This window comes from Ixodes scapularis, unplaced genomic scaffold (assembly GCF_016920785.2).
Source record: "Ixodes scapularis isolate PalLabHiFi unplaced genomic scaffold, ASM1692078v2 PGA_scaffold4__175_contigs__length_147842914, whole genome shotgun sequence".
Taxonomy (NCBI): Eukaryota; Metazoa; Arthropoda; class Arachnida; order Ixodida; family Ixodidae; genus Ixodes; species Ixodes scapularis.
Window position 1 is genome coordinate 94,079,109 of NW_024609879.1, and position 20,783 is coordinate 94,099,891.

The following is a 20,783-nucleotide window of genomic DNA, read 5'->3' on the forward strand; positions in this document are numbered from 1 at the left end:
GGTGGCGTCGACGCAGTGTTTCTCTGAAATTCGGACTCGGGCGAGCTGGCGAACTTCTTCAGCTGGTTGAGCCATTACTTTTCGTGGGGCAGCTCATGACTGTTCTCACTCGTGCGATGGTCTCACCCCCGTTCTTGCTCACCATATCCCTGCCACTTCAGGACTCAGTTGTTTTTCTCTTCTGATAAAGTATGTTTCATAATTAACAATATTAAATTTTTCAGAAATGTAACATCACAATTCTCTGAAGCTCTTCGCCATATAAAGCATCTCAATGGCTGAAGGAAGACCCCTTGCTGGGAAAATACAACTTAAAACGCGTTGATTGCGGTGGATATATTTTTCCGCGTTCAAATATTTTCGGGTGTATTCGACACCATCCTGAAGCGTATGGGTCAATGCAAAAATTATTTCGAGTGATTGATGACACGTAAGGCGTTAAGACTTAATGATTCTGCCTCTAAAATACAAGTATAGCTAACAATCTAACAGCAGTTTCAAGCAGCAAATGAATGTGCGAGGTGCGACGCCATTTGCGAAAAAACAGGCCACTCTCAGAATCAACAAATACAAGTTGTTACATTTTGCAACTATTTCTTCGATAGTTTCCTTCGACCACCAAAACAACATAGAGCACAGACGTGTTATTATAGAAATTATACCTTTGAATGAATTGGCATCTTCGGCACGCTGATCAACCTGATATATCTTATGCGGAATAAGCCCGTCATTTGATCGAGCACTGATGTGCAGAGGCGTGATTCTTAGTCTGTTGCTTAAGATTCCTCTCTGGAAAAAAAAAAAAAGTGTACAGTGCGTGAACGGTTAACAAAAAAAAAAAAAAAATAACTGTTGGGTCTTACACTGATCACAATATCCAAGAGACATGACTAGGCCGTAGGGCCGTACACGCTTTTGTTGTAACCGAAAACATCGACAAAAATTTGCTGGTCTGAAAAACACAAAAAATAGCTAAAACCAAAAAAAAAAAAAAAAATCAGGAAGATTTTGTCTCTAAAGCTAGAACTGCTTTTTAAAAGCGCCTCCATTCGAGATATTTTCAGTTATCTTTTAAACCGATAATTACCGTTCTTAGCGTCCGTCCAAAACAATACCCAAAAATCACCAATAAAAAAAATAAAAAAATTATTGATTTTTGAATAAATACGAACCGGGAAAGCTTTCTGTTTTTGGATTAGACACAACACAATATATAAGAAAGTCTACGGTAATCTTGTTTTGTCTTCTGCTTATCTCATCTACAACAATATTCAATACCACGCTCTAAAAAAAAAAAAAAAAAAAAACAGAATTTATTTTTATTAAACTCCGTAGAGAAGCCGTTCCGCTGCGGTTTTTGGGAGAGGTCACTCATGGCTACTTTATAATCTCGGCGGATTAACAAGGCTAGATTACAGCCACTGTAGCTAGATGTAACGTCCACGTTCGTTCTGAATTACTGGTCGAAATTGACCCGACTAAAGTTAGTTTACGCACCTTAATGTGCTTGCCACGTTATAAATTTTGGTTTCAACTATACAATCAATCAAAACCAATCAATCAGTGTTTATTTCACCTTGTGCTAACCAACAGTTCGAAAACCTACTGGGTCGAGCACAGGCACTTAAAATACACACACAATAAAGAGTTCTGTAAAACTATGCAAGTACACAAGCATGTATATATGCCAATTAAAACCCATGCATCAAAATGATCGTTCTCCAAAAGATACGTTTATACTAAAAATATAGACGTCAGTAAAACATGTTGGATACGCGAAACCGGTGATGTGTTTCGAATGCTGTCTGGGTAAAATGATTTCTAGACATTGTTCTAAGTGGAATGCGAAAGTGAACAGAGGTGAGGAGAGTAGGGCTGTCAATTACATCACGAATTAGCCGAACTGAACAGCCGGAACAGACCTTTTACATAAGCTGCAGAATGCTAATTTTACTAAAATCGAATTATTTTCCCAAAAACACTCTTTTCTAAAATATCTCTCGTGAGTGATGCGCACAAATCGCTTTTGAACATGGTCTATATACTTTCACCTGCTGTTATAAACATGGAGTTCCACACGACAGATGCAAATCCTAGTTTCGAACACACATGGCTACTGTATATACTCAAAAGACAGTGATGAGGGATAAATTCTCTAGTTAAGCGAGACATTATTCCCAGCGTACGTAATGACTTGCTTATAATGGACTTTACATGAGAGAGAAAAAAAAGGTGGTCGTCCACAAGAACACTTAGGTCTCGCGTCCGCGTGGTCCGATAGATACTTTCATTTTCCAGAAAATATACATCGGATAAATTGTTGCGCTTTCTCGACAGCGACATGACTTTTGTTTTGCGGGATTTAAGAAAAGATTTTAGGACTGTACCCTTCTAACACTGCACGAAGATCGTCCTGCAGCAAAGTACAGCCAGTGATTGAAATGACCTGCCGAAACAACTGCACGCCATCTGCGTGCAGTTGTTTCGGCAGCTGCACGCCATCTGCAAAAACATTATACCATAGGTAATGTTTTTGCTACGATGTTTTCTTTTGAAACACTGTAACAAAATTACAACTTCAGCCGCGTCTTTCTAATGAAGGGTACATTATTTTTGCTCGCTCACTTTTAAACACAACGCGGGGGAGTGGAGAATGCTGCTTACCACTTCAACTGCGCCGTTCTTATCTTCTACCTTGACTGACGCCATTCGAATTCTGTCGTGAAACATGTTTGCTTCAAGTTTTCTTCCGTCCATCTGTCAAGAACAAACAATGAATCAAACAGAGCGATACGCTCGCCTTGTACAGGATGCAAAATGAATAGAGGTGATCCAGAGCTGCGACAATCATTAAACAGATACCTCGGAAGGAAATAAAAAATTTAACAGTGATGAAGAAAGTCAAATTTAAAAATTCACACCGCCATGTAGCTTTCGTCTTTTTTGTTTTGTGTGCGTTTTGATTATAGGGCGAAGACGTGAGGGAGGGGAGGATGTCAGAGCACACTAGGTCGTTAGAGCGCCGATAGGCGCAGTCAGATCACAGAGTGCGTCGTCTGCTCGCTGCACCTACCGGGACATGGCGCCTGAAGTTAATAGAGTCGCCAACCTGGTCGTCTGCGAACACCCTCGACGCTTATTGGAAAGTTTTGTAATCTCGTATTTTACAGAACGAGAACTACTCCTTGACATTTCACACGGTAGAAGTGACCTGCTCAGTGCAGAATCGGCAAAAATGTTTAGACTCCGTGTCACTAGTTGTGTGCAGTGAAGGCAATCTCAACGCGAGGCGAAGAGAGGAAGGGCGAGCACTAGGAAGGCGGGACGGAAGAAGAGGGCAATGGAGGGTGATGGGCGAAAGGCAGAGCTCTAGGAACGTCCCCAGCTTTCCTAGTGCTTGCCCTTTCTCCCCTCGTTTGGCTCTGCCTTCGCCTGTACTGCACGTAACTAGTGACACGGAGTATAGGTGTTGACTTTCCTGGCTCCTTTTACGGCGTTGGATCCGGTTGTGTCACATTAGGAAAAGATTTTTTTAAATCTTTTTCTATGTAGACATTTGTTTTAGAAAAGCCGTAAACGAGCTACACTACACTCTCAGAAAAAAAGGAGCCAAATGAGCAAAAAAGGGTTCTTTTCGCTAAACAAGAACCGATTTCGGGGAAGATCCTTTAGAAGCGTGCTTTCTCAACCAAAAGCACCCCTCGCAAAGTAAAAAAAGAAATGCAGAGCTAGTTTCCGGCCTGGAGAGAGCGAAAAGGGTTCTTGTTGCAGCCAGGAAAGAGATAAAGCGATCTTCGGAAAAAGGAGGTCACTTAAGTCTTCTACCGGATAGAGGGACACAATGACCAGGCTCGAAAGGCGAGGGCACGCGAGAAATTGGGTGCGCCATTCTGTGGAAACAAAGCTGCCCGTGCGAGCTGTCAAGTCCTTGAAAGCTTAGAGAGGTGGAATGTCGTAGTTATTTACCAAGTCGCATTGTGTTGTTTACCACACCGAGATAATCTTCGCCTCGGACCACAGATGAAACAGGCTTCGATGCCTTTGACTCCCGGGCCACCTGCTTCAGCGGTTTGAACACTGGCGTTCGTTTGCAAGCGTAACTGCTCGCCGTGTTTTATTTAGTAAGAAATGTTAGTATAAAGCTACTCTTAGGTACTCATTTGTATAAACCAAACGGGTCATTGAATTAAAGTTTATTTGAAGAAATCTGTACCTCCGGAAATCGATTGTGTAGTTTATTTCCCCCAACCCCCAAACAATGCATACAAATTTTCAAAGGTGCAAAACTTCGATGAATGAGCAACACACACAAAAAAGTGCATGTTGCGATGAATGAGTGATACGGTGATTAAGCGGCGTCGTGTTTTTTTTTGTAACAAAAGCTATTTTTTAACTTGCTTTCGTGTTTAAACAATATACGTATAACTGCGCGTGTGAATGAAAAAAAAAATAGAACAGAGGAACGTTTTTTGGTTTTTTTGTTTTAGTATAGAATGCAGTTGTCCTAGCTTGTGGTCATGAGTCATGACACCACCCGTCTCCCAAAACGGCGCCTCTGATTGTTTCGCGGCACGCGTCGAGCCGCACAAATAGAGTTGGGACCCATCCGCGAGGGGCATCAAAAATCCTGCTGCGCGGAAGGTTCAAGTGATGTGTTGCAGTCATCTTTATCTTCAAAAATAAATCAGTCTGTAAATGGTGGTCTTTCGATTTCAAGGAGCAGTTATGTCTAGAAGGATACCCCGAAATAATCCCATAGGCATATTCTATAAGTGCGTTTTGAGTGAAGCAAAACTAAACTTCGATATGCTGTGCGTTCAAATTTATGTGCAGTGTAAGAAATGAGTGCTCCGTCCGCCGTTGAACCCCGCTCGCTACTTTGAGGTCGCCCACCAAGAGTTAGGAGAATGGGATGGCATGAGGAAAAAACAACACAGAAACGTGGTCGTTGCTGTTCTCGTAGTTTTCGCGAGCAATATGGCATGATAGGATGCAGAACAAATGGCCTCGGACGAAATGGCCCTGGACGAAACGGCCCCGGACAAAATGGTCCCAAGTGCAATCCCGGAGAGAATGGTCCCAAGTGATTTTTAGACACTCATCTTTTAATAAGGTGCTACTCTGAAGTTCTGTTAAGTACATTCAATGCTCTTATAATGCAACTTTTGTAGAGACTATAAAAAAAAAGAAGCTCAATATAGACGCGACAATGTTGGAGAAACACACACACAGGGCAGGCACCTGTCTCGTGCGTGTTTTTCTTCGACTTTGTATCGTTTATTTTGCATTCTTTTTCATTATGCCGATCAACCAACTAGCCCAACAATCTATTTTACTGTTTGATACGACTCTTTCCGATCTCCCGCTCGAAGCTTTAAATTGATGCCGTACAGTTACATTTTGTGAACTTGATGTTTTACTTTAAAGGAGTTCCCTCTTCTAGCTCTGTTGAAAAGAGCTACAAGAAGACGTTTTGAGTGAAGCCAAACGTAGCACACATTTACAACTAGTTTCTTTGTGTAATGAAATGTTTATTTCACAAAAAAATGTATTGCATTATACGAATATTGATCTTTTTATATGTTGGGATTGTACCAATTAAAGCTAATAAAAATAAGGAGCGAGAAAAAATACGAAAAAAATTTATTTGAACCATTTTGTCCGAGTTTTCTATTCGAAAAATTTTGTCCGGGGCCATTTTTCCGGTTTTTGGGTTGGTTCTATGTTTTCGATTCCCATTTCTAGTGTAAAAGGGATAAGCGCCGCCTGCACGCCCAGCATTTCCGTGACGTGGCGCTTAACTGAGCGAATATTTGTTCAGAAATGGCAATCGACGGTTCGGAGGTGGCTCCGATTGGAAGAAAAATTCTTTGTCAGCGACATCAATTCGCTCTCTCTGATTGATTTATTATCACTTCTCCTTCGAGTTCCAAAATAGGCTCGATTATCATTCAATCTTGTTTCCAAGCCCTCTATTTTGATAAATTCCTATAAAAAACACGTCACTGACCGGACACTGAATCATCGAATCTAGGTGCGTTGTCGTACTGCCGGCACAAAAGTCGCTCAGCCACCAAATAGGCCAACACGCGTTGCTCAACACAGTGTGTTGATTGTTTCCGTTGGCGGAAGGTGTCACGCCGAATCGAGAATTTCGCTCTTGTTTATTTTGTTTTTATTTTTGGCAAGAGAGTGAACTGCCAACAATTTTACCGGCGGCTGACGGACATGCTTGGTGACGTGATCGCCGTGTTTCCTGGCAGACAAGGACGGAAAAGCGATGACATCTGCATATTATCTTCGCCAGCGAACCATGGTTCAGTCAGCTCAACGGCACCCCAGAACATAAGCCGTAATGTGTTCAAAAGCGACGTTTCGGGGGCTAATCTGCTCACCACTAGGCTGACAGTTCGTTGAGAACGTCATGCTCGTTTGACCAGTGAACCTTCTGCCTTGCACCATGTGATCACAACCGCAGAGAAAGGTGTCAGGTGATAAAAACCAGGCGACTAATTGGTCCGGCAAGCACGTAGCTTCCACCGCGCTGTCAGCTTAGCGGTGAACAGGAATGGGTCGCTGAAGGTCACTGGAGACAACAGGATCTAGTTGTTGTTGCTTTGTCCGTTTTTTTATTTTTCCGTGTCTCCGGTTTACGATGGAAGTTCTTCACCAGCTCGCCTGTGCTTTTACCCTTTCTTCGGTAGGATCTAGTTTCGTTGCTCGAGGGAGTGCCACACTCGCTCGTACGAGTGGCGGATCGGAACAATGTTTGACCTCCTCTCCCTTTGGGTTTGAAGCTCTAGAAGAGGAAAGCTCTTAGCCATCACTTGCAACATGTCAGCGGACATGAGCACATGGACGATTGGAGACGTCTGCTGGTGGCTTTTTGAAAACGAACTGCAATCGGCCTGTTCATCATTTCAAGGTAAAACTTCTTCTGATCAGGCAATATTTATAATTTATCTTGAAAATTGCTATAAGTACAGTAGTGCTCAAAATGGCCGGAAATTGTTTGATGCATAGGCAGAATAAGTAGGACAGGGGGCGGCTTCTTATTAATTAAGCTACTTGTCGTTTGAAATTTGTTTTTATGCTATTTTAACTTGGAGTTGTCCAAACAAGCACGTTGCAAAAAAAAAAAAACATTATTTTACAGTCTTGTATGTTGAACTACACAAGAAAAAAAACGTTTTTGAAGCGAACATTGATTTCATTACTACAATACTGACTATATATAATATGACAAAATGCTGAGTTCAAGCTTTCCGCCAGAAAGATCTCAAGAACAGAACTTCGAATTTACAGCGCGAATGAAATGAGCAATGATATCTCTTCGTAAATGTAACAACGTATGTTACCGGGCTTTAATTAGCTAATGTATCCGTATTTATGGCCCCAATAAACGTGAGCGAATAGGTGCTGTAAACGTTTTTGTTTTTGACCGGCCAGGGACATGGCACTCTGAGAGCCAATCACTGCAATTTACGGCACCGCTCAACTAATGAGGATGCCGAACATTTGGTTAGACCCAAAGGTGCTGTCTGCGACATCAGGGAATGCAAAACGTCCCGCTTGCTTTGCTTAATGTAACAGCGCAGATTGCATTTCTTGGTCTAAACGTATGTTCCGCGTCGTCATTCGCTGAGAGGACTTCGCAGGTTGCAACGATTGGCTCTCGGAGTGTTGTGCGGAACTCGACAGGCGCGAACTTTTTGTGCATTTTGTGTTTGCACAAATGTGGATGTATGTTTGATAAAAATAACTGTTATATTTGGTCCTATATTCAGTGCTGCAACTATTATGTAAATAGCTTACATGCGTAAACGGCGCATCAACGTAACAAATTGTTTTTGTTTTAGGGATTCGTTGATACTCACAAATGTGAAGACGCCGTGAGTGCTCGCCGTCATGTTTTGCTCATGAACGAAGAGATAACTAAAGCGCCCCTGAACGTCGACTTGATACAAGACCGCATGATGCGGACGTTTCAGTCTTGCCAAGAATGGATCCTCAGCGATGCTGGAGCCCTCACAGTCCTTGAGGAATTTCCGGCAATGACGATTCCCGGAATGGTAACTCAATATTATCTTCTTTATATTTAGTCTTAAAGTTTCGAGATTTTTACAGATCATCAGGACTTCAAAAGTTTCTTACTACCCGTTTTAACGTACAAATATTTTATTTTAAATGTTTTCCATGCTTTTCTTGTGTATGAGCACAACGGCAAGTTGATATTTGAACTTGTTATTGTACAAATATGTACATATATTTTATTTTAAATGTTAGCCATGCCTTACTTCTGTATGAGGCACAATGACAAGTTGTTATGTACTAAGCCTATAAGACGTAGTAAAAACTTGTCAAAGAAAAAATCGGTTGTTCTAGGCCTTTTCTGGACACAATATCTTTCCTCGAGATCAGCGCGACCTATAAATTGATTAACTAGTCAATATAAAAGAAAACTTAAATCGAAATTATTTTAATTGACGCCAAGCCCTACTCCACTATAGTGACAGTAAGTGGTCATTTAGTTAATATATATATATATATATATGTGTGTGTGTGTGTGTGTGTGTGTGTGTGTAGAGAATCATTGTGTACAAATTCATAGCGCATAAATGTACTTTTGTAAACCAGCAACACTGCCCATTCGTTGTTTATTTTTCAGTTACTACAAGACGTTAAACTGCCGTTCGGCAAAGACATCCGGAGGACATGGGAGCCAAGATTGAGGCATTTACAGCTTCTACACAGGTGCTCCTCAAAGGAAAAGAACGTCACTCTGAACCTCGAAGAGCTGCTTGAAGGTATACTTTAGTTGGTGTTTTTGTAATCTAGCACAAGTTTCAGACTGCGACGACGCAGAGGTTTACCTTCGTCCACCATAAATATGCTGGGTTAACTTACTACATCATTACGAACTGATGACCGCTTATCGGGGCCATTCGTTTAAGACAGGGTTAACTTATACTCAGAAACAACTTCTGTGGCGTTTCTGAAGTGAAGAGTGCGTGTGCATAGCCTTGATTGCTTAAGATGCGCGGGCGTTTTTAACTTCGACTACACATTGCCAAAAAAGTTGCCCAAGTCACCCCCGAGTATAGTGCATTGTCACAGATGGTAATGCAAACTTGTCAGGGTTATATCTTCAATGTACGAGCTAGTAATATAAAACATATCCTTGCTTTATTTTCTAAAAATAATATAGAGAAAATATAAGCGACTAAAGTCAATGACAGGTTAAGAAAAATCTAAAAGAAGAAAGCCGATGGACGCTTGAAATGGAGCGAAGGTTTCTCCTCTCCCCTACAAGCTTCTGTCCGCTTCCTCCTCTCCAGCTTGTAGATTTTTTCTTAACCTGTTACTGACTGTAGGGCAAGAAGGATTAAATATGGGTAGAACCAACGTTTCTAGAAGCATGCTTAAAATTCCTGTGCATCTACTTCCCGCAGAACACTCGAGAAGCCAATCACACCAATCCACGAAGAGAGCTCGGCGAATAAAAAGGCCAAAGCGTGTTTAGACATATGAATGAAGCGAGAGATGTCACTGAGCATGGCGGTTCACGTATGACTTCATGCTCAGTGTCACGTTACAGACTTCATTTTTAAGTCAATCATATTTTCAGCTTCTCCATTGGCCGAGTTTTCTTCGTAGATTGCATTGATCGGCCCCTCGAGTGGACGCACGGGCATTTTTAAAAGCAGAGAAAATTCGGTGGCACGTTGGGCATTGTTTTACGTGTGTACTGCACATATATTGTAATTCATTGACTTCCGATCTTCTTCCTTTACTACTTCTTGGATGGAAAGGGAACGCTTGATGCTGCGTACCATTTTTCGCTTTTACACATTGTTGTAGCGAAGGGAGCTTAGAAGGGGACGCTTCGTCATCCGCTGGTCGCGCTCTCTAGATCGCACTGATTGACCCACTAAATGTTTTGAAGGAAATCATATCTGCGGGTATGTTTTAGAGCCTAAGGCTAAACGAGAAATAAAATGCTTAGTGAAACCTATACAATTATAATTGATCTGAAAGCGCGGCGAATGAGCAACTCGCAGCATAATAATACAGAGGAAAATACATGTGTTCATATTCTTGCTTTCTTGTTGTAGGAAGTCCGGACACTGATGCCACTCATCCATCTCCAGGAAAATGAATTTGACAACTTTTTGGACGGTGTCCTGACAGTGAGCGACATCAGAACGACAGTAGAAGCTGTGTGCACATTGCTGGCAGTGATATCCGTCTCGTCTTGAAACTGTTTCGAATTTTGTTAGCTTTTTTACTGCGAACAGAAGAATCAATTTTTGCTACTCCAATAAAGTATATGATTGGACATGATGTTTACTGTTCTGTCTGTCACCTAGTTAATGACGTACAGGAATGAAGTGTGTTGACTCTGGCCAGACTGATGTTTGTCAATCTGTCGAAAAGGCCCAGTGCTAGCGATTAATGAACAATCTAAAGACACTTTGGTTGGTAGAAAAAAATGCACCTTGTAAAGCAAGAAATACGAAATACGATTTACTAAAACTAACTAGGAATGTAAAAAAAACTTATTTGTCATAAGAGAGGGTTAGAAGTACAAAATATGGTTTACTAAAATAACGCCAACATAATCTAAAGAACTCGGGATTTATTAAAAGAACCAAGGAGGGTTCCAAATAAAACATGAAATAGGGTTCATGAAGAAAAACCAAAGAAGGAACCGTAAAGAACCTCGAAATAAGGTTCATTAAGAGCACGAAAAAGGGTTCTGGAGAGAACCCAAATGGGGTTCAATAAGAAGAACCAATAAAGGATACGAAAAGAACCCTGAAATAGGGTTTATTTAGAGCACCAGAAACGGTTCTGGAAAGAACCTGAAATAGGGTTCATTAAGAGCACCAGAAACGGTTCTAGAAAGAACCCGAAATGGGGTTCATCAAGAGCACCAAAAAGGGTTCGGGAAAGAACCCGAAATAGGGTTGATTAGGAAGAACCAAAAAAGGATCCTAGAAGAACCCCTAAATAGGGTTCGTTAAATAGAACCCAGAAGCGTTCTGAAAAGAACCAAAAATAGGGTTCATTAAGAAGAACCAATAAACGATCCGAAAAGAACCCCGAAATAGGGTTCATTAGAAAGAACCCTTTTTGTGGGTTCTTTTCTGCACCTTTAAGGGTGCCGCCCATTGGACAAGCGAAAGAACCCTAAAAGGTGCTAGTTGGCACGCTTTTTTCTTAGAGTGTATATGGTTTTTGTGCAGGTGTTTTTTGGCAAAAGGGCGTCATCTAGCTGACTAGCCGTCAGGATAATGCCGCTAATTAACTAAAATATGTGAATTAACATTAGTGAAAACGTGCATATGTTTCCAATTAGAAACTCGTCGAGCATTTTTGAAAAACACACAAAAGCAGTCGATTTTAGAACGCCCTGGAGCACGTGGGAAGGACGGTGGGGCGCCAAATTTACAAGTCGTGCTGGAGGAGCAAGGGTACCGGTAACGTAACGCGCACGCGAGGTTTCTTCGTTTCCTATATGCATCCGCGTTTACTCACCGCCAGCCTTGTGCCTCTTAGGCGAGCGGAAAATTTAACGCACGTCTGCGCTTACCACGCGCTCAAGGCACAGGAACTTTTCGTGGAGAGAAAACAGTGTTTTTCAGCCTGAGTAGATAAACTATGCGTCGCCGAAATTTCAAACTTCGCCAGAATGTAACGCTAGCGGTTGCTTTAGAACGTGAAAGTTGGATGAAGAACATGACGTAATACCTGGATCAAACGATAAGTGACAAAGACATTTTTTCCATGAGAATATGACATTTTGGACACCAAGCTGTTGCATATATTTCAGTGATACAAAATTGTCTGCAAGAAAGAAAATAATGTCCTCTTTCTTGCGGACACGGGTTTTACGCTGATATAAATCCCACAAGCGTCTACAATGCCGAGTTGTGTTTTGACAATATTAGGCTTAGGTGCACGTCGGCTCATTAAGAAATTGTGTTTTTTTCTCAACTATCTCATTTGATCCAGGTAACAACATATTTTCAGACTTTCTGGTTATATCCCATGTTTTCTGGAGTTTGAGCTTTCTACGATGCATAGTTTATCTACTCAGGCAGTAAAACACGTTTTTCTTTGCTCATAAACTCCCTGCATTTCTAGAAATGACTGATTTATGGCTTTCGATGGCGCTCAGCAAGTTTCTCGGGGAACCATATGCTTATTTTCAATAATTAAAAAAACTTAACGACCCCATTTTAGATAATTGTTTTGCTTTTAGTGACAATGATCTCTTATAGTATGCCCCCCTGGTTGTATATCTCATCTGCACAAGCCGTATTAGCGTAGCATTCACAGCTTAAAAACAATCGTATAAAACACACGGTCAGACAATATGTACTAAACCTTGAAAAAGGCTGAGCACTTTCCGGGAGTAAAACCAGTTGTACGTTCTTGACAATTAAATGGTTTATAAAAGTGCACAAGTTTTTTCTTAGTGAGCCTAGTTTTCTTATTATTTAAAATTAAATATATAAGTTTTTAATTATTCGTTTAAGGCCGAGGTGTGATTGAAAATTTGTAGAGCGCTTTGAGAAGCACCCAATTAAGGTGTTTGCTACCTGATATTCTTTGCGCGCTTCTTTGTTTAGCCTCAAAAGAAAGCCCGCGAAATATAAAAAAAAGGACCAGTGATAATTCGGCCTCGCGTCGTGCTTGTAGAGCTCTCTGATCTGAAAGAATGATGTTCACCTTATCATTGGCTGGGTTTACATGTATGCGCCGTAGCGTATGGAATTGAGATTTGACTATTTTAATTGGGGGTAGATGGGTGGATGTGGAAGAAATGGAGAGAAAGGGTGCTTGTGATTTGTCCCTGCCCGGTTTGATGTGCTCCGATCGCATTCATGTAAACCCAGCCACTGGCTCGCTGCACGAGACACGGCTTTGCGGCAGTAGGAGCTCACGCCTATCTTCGGGGCCCACACCGACAAAACGCCTTGTGTCGGAAAGCGGCACCAGCGATAAGGAGGACTTCGTTCCTTCAGGGCACTTTTGAAAGCGCTGCAGATGCAGCGCGCATATGCGTTGTCACTTCGTACATTTCCACATTTCGCGTACTTTTTTTCTTTAGGCTGAAGAAAAGGCCCTCAAAGCGTATCGCATTTTAAACACTTTAATTGGCTGCCTCTCACTGCGCTATTGAATTTTCCATACAAATTATTATAAATGTAGCTAGTGAGTCTTATTTTATTAAACACCTAGACGCACTAAAAATTTGCTGCACTTTCGTGAGGCACTCGCCAAAAGCCCACAGTTGTTTCCACTCCTGCGATGCGTACTGTTTTTCTTTTCTTCTTAAGTTTGGTGTATGTTATCGGGAAATCCTGTATATAAAATAATCTATAAAACGCAAGTAGTATAAAACTAATATAAATAGCAGCATTGATAAAAACATAACTATGGCTAGATATATATTTATAAAGCTGGAATATAATTAGTGGCCGTATCAAAACGACTGCAAAAATAAAAGTACCATTAGTATTTTTTGTGACTGGATTAAACATGGAGATGAGAGTATGCCGCTAGTGAAGTTTTGTCCGTGTCGCTCTTTGTCCTGCACGCGATTCATTTTTCATAAGTTACTCTCGTTTTTAAAAATGTCAGCAGGCTACTCCGCCCACATGACGACCAATCCAGCTCTAACAGCTATGTGGACATAATTAATACAAAGAAAAAAAAAGATTTCATATGAACAATAAACCCATATTTACCGTAATGACTACATACAAGAGTGTACTTACAATTGTGTCCTCTCGTGTTCCATTCACGGTCTCGCTAAATGTGAACCTTTCGCCGAGTACTGTGTTCTTTTGCAACCTAAGAACTATGTCATCTTGAATGTACAGTATCCTCTCAACGTCCAGTCCTCTTTCGTCAAGAAGCCTTGGATAAACTACATATTCGGTAGAAGGGGCTGTTTTGGGAATAAAATGTAATCCCCCATTATTATTTCTTATTATGTCGCTTACAGATGCTTGTCTCATTGTGTCCATTTTAGAACAGGATTCACGAAGCACTAAGAAATATAAAACTGGTATATCGTATCAATAGCACTAGTGCTATTCGATTTTCAGATATTACTTAATTCTGCTAATATCGTTCCAATATTTTTGTGACAAAATGGACACCCCTTGAGGCTCTTGTTTTGTACGATATACGTCGCCAATTACAAGAATGCAACACTAGTACAACAATCTAGACTAATCATCTGTAATAGATATTTCTTCTGTTACGAACACTCTTCGACGAACGATCTAGCCACTATTGTGTGCATGGTTATGACCGTGCTTTTCTTTCTGCTTGTACGTGTTTTTGTTCTCTTCATTGCTGCGGTTAAGATCCACTTATTATGCTTAGTGATGCTTGAAAACATGAAAATAAAAATGATTATTATTATTATGTTTCCTAACCGGAACTTTTGGAATGACTTAAAATGTTTACTATTATTGTTATGGTATTAGGCAGTTTAAAAATAAGGCGAATCGAGTTATGAAGTGAAATAAAGTGAGTTTATAGTAAACACATAATTTGTAAAAAAAAATATTGTATAAAGTAATAAGAGTAATTTTATACCTTTCTCGCGCAGAAGTCAGTTCTAAAAGGTTGCTATTATACTATATACATGCCTTAACATCACTTATAAACGAATATCACCAATATGTGACATAATGATAGTAAACAGCTATCAGACAAAAATGGACAGTAAAGTTAATGTCATTAAAAGCTATAAAATTCTTGATAATATTTACGTTTTAAATCAATTTTTAAGCACACCGCTAAATATTTTACATTGAAATAGTGGAGCATTTCACTAGAAATAAGGTTCACGAAATTACTAGCGGAGTTAGTCTTTTATTAGTCTAATAATATTTAAATAATTACAGAAGACATATGTAACCCGTATATATCTTGTGTTACCCTTAAAAAGTAATATTGGTGTTTCCAGGTAAATCCTTTATACAAATAAGGATCTATGCGCATCTAAACTTCCTATCCTGCCTGACTGTTAAAGTAAAGTGACTGGAACATAGTTTAGAGATATTGTCAATTGATTCTGTTCTCGTAAAGTGGGAGGTGAAGCTCTGCTTACGACCGGCTTATCATGACGCATTAACTTGTTTTATGCCGAATAATGTATTGCGAAGCGGCTAACGTGTACCCTGTGTGTTCTGCAGTATATAGTAAATTACGCAGTCTCAGATTAGGGCCAATATTAACTAGTTACGGTTTTTTGTACACAAAACACGTATTTCCTCAGGATTCGAGAGATATAGGGCCGTTACGACAAAATCTATTTCAACATTTTCTACCACCGTAGATTCTTGAAAAAAAAAAGTAAGCGGGAGCACATTTGATTAAAATATATGTTTGCAAAACACTCAGCGCAATCTCCGTGTTCCGAAATCAAACGACGGAGAAAGGCAACACATGCGAGTGGGTGAAGGCAGGCGAGCAACTGCGCTACTCTCGTTCCCACCATACCCGACGTTTTCCGATCGCGCCGACCTCTTGAGATTGTGTACCAAGAGATCATTTGCTACATCTCCCAAGCATCAAAGAGAATGCAGGGATTGGTGTTCCACGCACCACACGCGCACGCCTTCCCCGTATAAAGGATTCGAAAATAAATAGCTAAAATAAAGTGTTGACGAGCGCGCGTGCAAGATGCCGTTTGTTTTAGGTATTTGCTTTAGAAACGTTACTATTGCCAAGGCCAGCACGTGCGGCGCGTGGAACACCAATCCCGGCATTCTGCTTGATGCTTGGGTAATATAGCAATAAATTACCCAGGCACCAAGGAGAATGCTGGGAGCACAAGTACACGCGCTGCTCGCGATCCCCCTATCTGCATAGAAGATTTGAAGTAAATAACCGAAGTAAAGGCCTATGATCCTGAGTGTCCAGCGCGATTTGGTTTTGGGTCTTTGTATTTGAACAGTTTTTACTGCTACAGAATGCAGCACACGCAGTGCGTCGTACAACACTCGCGCACGCGCACCTTAGTGCTTTTCTAATTTATCCAAAACACTATTGCGTGTTTGAAAGGAAACGTAGGCAATATTTCAAAGAACACAGACATGTTATATATGATTTTTTCTTCATTGTTTTACATACCGGGGGATAAAAACTAAATTTTACTATGAGAAAAGAGAACTACGAGGGATAAGCCAGTTAAGTAAAGCCCATTTTTGTACCTATAGGTTAGGCTCCTAGGCAGATTAATCGTAGCCGCCAATTTACTAATTGACTAGAATTCAATATTATACTTTTTGTTATTTTAATTAGGGTGCGTGTTTATTAACGAAACTCCATAACTGTCGCATCAGAACACGGTTTTATTTTGTAGAATTCTCGTAAATATAAGTTGTTTCGGGATATCCGTCTTGGTTTCTTGGCTGTTTTATTCCAATTAATTGTGAACACATGTGCTTCTTTGCTTACGGTACATCGGCTCTGTGAGAATATTTGTCTGTAGAATTAAGTATTAATTTTTAGGTACATCGATTGTTTACCGACATGTTGCAGTATACAAGGAGCCTCATATAAATTGTGAGCCAAAAACATACTTCTCTTGTAAGGCTTATCAAAATTTTTAGACGCTGAGAAAAAATCAGCCATCCGCGCTAAGTTCTTATTTCGAACTCGTTTTTTTCACGTTCCTTTCGCTCATTGAAAAGCAATGCGAAAGGGTCATAGTACGCACGTGATCTCGTCACCCCGCTGTCTCTTCTGCAGGATGAAGTCAGTTTGATATAGTAACCGCCACCACTGCAACGGAAAAGCACGCGAACACAGCGTACGAAGTCAGCCAACGGCAGACGCTATCTTCCAGTATCAACGTGAATGCGGCAACACGCTAGCCAAAGTCGGAAGCGCCGTTGCAGAGGTAAACGCCGAGAGCGAAAACCAGTCGCCTGGCGAATCCTTGGCATTTACCACAAGGCTTGTTGCACGCTTGGTTGTGAGACTATATTGAAGTTGCCCCGAGCGAAGCAAGTGGTTACTGTGGGCAGCGCGGTCTATTTGGTAGCAGATATCTTGGAGCCGAAGTTTACGATCCCGCGTTAGTAGCAGACGTCATTCCGAAGACGGCGCCGCTGTAGCTGACTTCAGTGGCTTAGTTCGCGTGCGCGTCTGTTGAGAATGGATGACCTTACGTACTTTATTGGGGAGAAGTAAATTGCGGTGTGTGGAGAATGGGCGCGTACTTGGGCTCTTTCGCCATGTTTTTCATTGTGTGGAACGTGCACAAAACGGGTTCAAAATAAGGACTTAACGCAGATGGCTGATTACCGCCAGAGCCTAATATTTTCACGAGCCCGACACGAAAAGCAATTGTTTTGGCCATCCGACGGCTGGGTTTCTTTCCTGCTGAAACATGGCTCTAAAGTATTAAACTGTCCAGTTTAACCTCTGAAGGAAGCTGAGCGCGAAACACTCGCTAATACAATATCTCATTTAGGTGTTTGCTTCTTTTCACTTAGTTACTTACTCAGTTACTTTCAGTTACTTACTCCGGACGTAACTTTTGTCATTTAGTCCTTCGTTCTTGTTCTCGAAAGTGCCTGTTCATTCTCAACCCACACGCTGGACGCTCAAACCTTTTGGGCCGGATTGTCGAGATGCTGACTACAGAAAAGGATCCGCGTGGGACCTTGTGGAGTCAGTCTCGCCCCAGCGCTCGATCCTGATATTACGCAGACATCGACGCCTGCAACGCTAGCCTTTTTATATTTTGTTTGGGAACAAGTTCGCCCCAGTAAACGTTTAGTTTTTTTCAGTCAATCGTCGCCTCATTGATCGTCATTCGTGAAAATATTGAGAATGACGTGTGCATCTACTTCGTGTGGTATGTGCAACAAATTTTTGATCAACGTATTTAGTTTCTAAGAAGCCACATGCAATGGGGTTCATATTTTTTCTATTTTTGAGTGTGTGCCTTAGATAACCCATGACTCTGAATATATTTGGGAGGCGTCAGTTTCAGCGGCACGTGGCCGTGGGAAAAAAAAAAAAAAGTGAGCCCGCCTGAGACCTGCCAATTCTCGACCGACTGTTTTCGAGCGAAAAAAAAATATGAATTTCCAACCGCAAATGTTGTGCTGGGTAGTTGAGTCTTCATAGGTTATGTTGAAATAAAAACATCGGACTGCATGAGTATCCTGTCAGGGTCCCTTCAACGCGGGTGGCTCGTCCGCGACATGGCGATTACGCACAGACGCTTGAAACGTTTAGGGATTTTTACACGTCCCGATCATTTTTACGTGGTTATAGATGTAGTCGTAGCTGCTCGTGCCTGGGAAGGGCCTCGAGGCAGCAATGATACATTAACGGACGCCACGCTCTTCCTTCAAAATTTGTTTCGGCGTTCCTGGTATAATTGCTGACGGAATGTAAACTTAACGCCGGGGTCACACTGTTTATACGGGATCCGCAAAGACAGTCTGCAAAAAAATTCTAACGAAAGTCACCACGTGATCTGTGCTTCGAATACCGCATGGCAACGAGTTAGTTAAAGAACGATCTTTGCAGGCGGCAATCGATCCACGGGTGTCGTGGTTAACATGAACTGACTGATGCTTACAGACTGTATTTTGCATAATAAATAGGCAATTTGACCACCCTTAAGGGAGAACCTTCAGTGGCGCCGCCTGCAATGCGAACATCCTATCTTCGATAGCGCGTCGGCGTCTTGTGAACTCTCAGCGTGTACACTCATCATCCAAACCACGGCTGAAGGCAACACTGCGAGAGCGTGCTGGTGACCGATCATCCGAAAGACACGTCCTCCCTTTTTCATCCTGTCATGACCATATAATTCGGTACTGACCAAGAGATTGTAAACATTAAGGACGCTATCGTCTGGTCAAGAGCTCTTTGCCGAAGCCTGGAGTCGCCGACATATATATTAAGATGTTTTTTCTAGCTTTCTGTCAAATTTCACTTCAACAGGCGCCAGAGTTTCTGGTTTATATTCACGTATTAATATCCCCACACATCAGGCAGTTCAAGCTACGTGTGAGCTAGCGCAAAGTATTAGCTCGCACGTAGCGTCTGATAAACAACTGTGGTATAGGCCTCTATTATACGGCTCACCTGAATGGACGACACGCAGGAGAATTCCCGAGAAATATGCGCACTTGAAGATGAGAAGCATACTGTTGCAAAGGAAGCCGAATAGATTCGTCCTTTTTACGGATAAATGTTCTTCACCCTTCTAAAATGATATGAAAAGACGTAGCGGACTTTTATTTCTCGGAAAGTTTGAAGTTAAAACAAACATATGGCGATGACATGTTCTCAGGAGTATTCATTGAGCTCAAAAGGTGACTGAACTTTCACAGTGTGTATATCAACTTTTGTTTTATAGAAAAACACTGCGTATTTTTTTGCTGACAAGCTCTAGCCGTTCCCGGTTGTGTCAATCAAGAAACAGCGGCAGTACGCGGGTAGCTTGATAGACAAAGTGGTAAGGCCCTGCTCGGGACCACAGAAACAAATAATAAGCGGGCACAGCTGCACGGTTTTATTTTGGTCATTAACCTCGTAGGTGTTACCGAAAAAGAAAACGATTATTATTAGAAATACTTTAACCCTAAGTGCATACACTTGAATTAGAAGGCTATGCGACATCAAAAATAATTGAAAAGTGCAGTAAGAGTAACAATTAATTGTCTGATTACTTTCAGAATTCACGTAATCATTGCTGCCAGACTTCTTAATTACTGGTGCACACATATATCTGGTAATAGATGCGATAGAGTGCATACAAACGACAGCAGGAACCAAAGTATCTTAGTTCTTACTTTTAAAGCAAGAGCCAGGCATGGGAACATCCGGGGTGACCTCGGCCTGTCGAAACTGCTTCACACCCATGTTTTTTGATAGTAAGACCGACTGACCACCTTGCATGGAGTCTGATACAGGAAACTCAGGAGTGAAATGAGGAACGGAAGAAGAACGTGACACTGGTGTCTGTTTCTTTTTCCACTTTCCACTAACCTTTTCACCGGAAATTTAGGAAGTTCATCTGAGTCGGTAGCGAAATTGATAGTCTATGAAATATTTCTTCATTTGATGGAGTATAAGCTCTTGATATTAGACGAATTGCTATTTTGATTTCAAAAAGCAGTGTGCTGTACGCAGGGTATGAGTGCCACTTGCGGCCGTTATGACAGGGGGGAGAAACTTCCGGTTCTCCTATGTTTACCTTTTGCTCGGGTGGGTGCGTGGCGGTTCTTGGTTGTCTATAGGAACTAGTTTCGTGATGGATATATGCTCTTGAGGTGCCTAAGTGTCGTGCTTTTAAGTTGCCCATGCGCCCGGCAGCAACAAAATATAAGAAGTGAAGTTTTTCGAGACGCGGGACGCCGCCGAGGGCCTTCGAGCTTGGGTGTTCGCAGGACGGTGGCGACGGTGTTCTTCAATTTTGGGCTGCTGACCGATTGCGCAACATGAGAAACGCAACGATACGGCGTGGCGGCGATGGCAACGATGGCGGCGACTCAACCGACCATCTTTATACAACAATGCACTCTAAGAAAAAAAAGAAAGAGGAAAACGGTGGGAATGGCGCGTTTTCCTCCCTTCTACTGACGCGCCCCGAAGTGGATACGAGAAGGAGGGACGAACGAGACGCTTTTCTCCTTTTCCAGGCAGACGGGGAAAAAGTTCTGCCCTCTCGCCTCATCTTCTCTCGGTTTCGTTTTTCGAGCATGTAGCGCGCGTTGTTT

At 41.6% G+C, this 20,783-nt stretch overlaps 1 protein-coding gene across 1 annotated transcript in view; it reads right to left on the reverse strand.

Annotated features, from left to right (window-relative positions):
* LOC115319833 (venom metalloproteinase antarease-like TtrivMP_A) overlaps positions 1-19,233 on the reverse strand; it is a 60,990-nt gene extending 41,757 nt beyond the window's left edge. The window contains exons 1-4 of the mRNA XM_040209776.1: positions 19,147-19,233; positions 13,791-13,963; positions 2,665-2,757; positions 663-789 (exon numbers count right to left, since the gene is read on the reverse strand). Coding sequence (XP_040065710.1) covers positions 663-789; positions 2,665-2,757; positions 13,791-13,963; positions 19,147-19,207 — 454 coding nt within the window. The 5' untranslated portion in view covers positions 19,208-19,233. The remainder of the gene's footprint in view (positions 1-662; positions 790-2,664; positions 2,758-13,790; positions 13,964-19,146) is intronic.
* Positions 19,234-20,783: the final 1,550 nt, after the last annotated feature.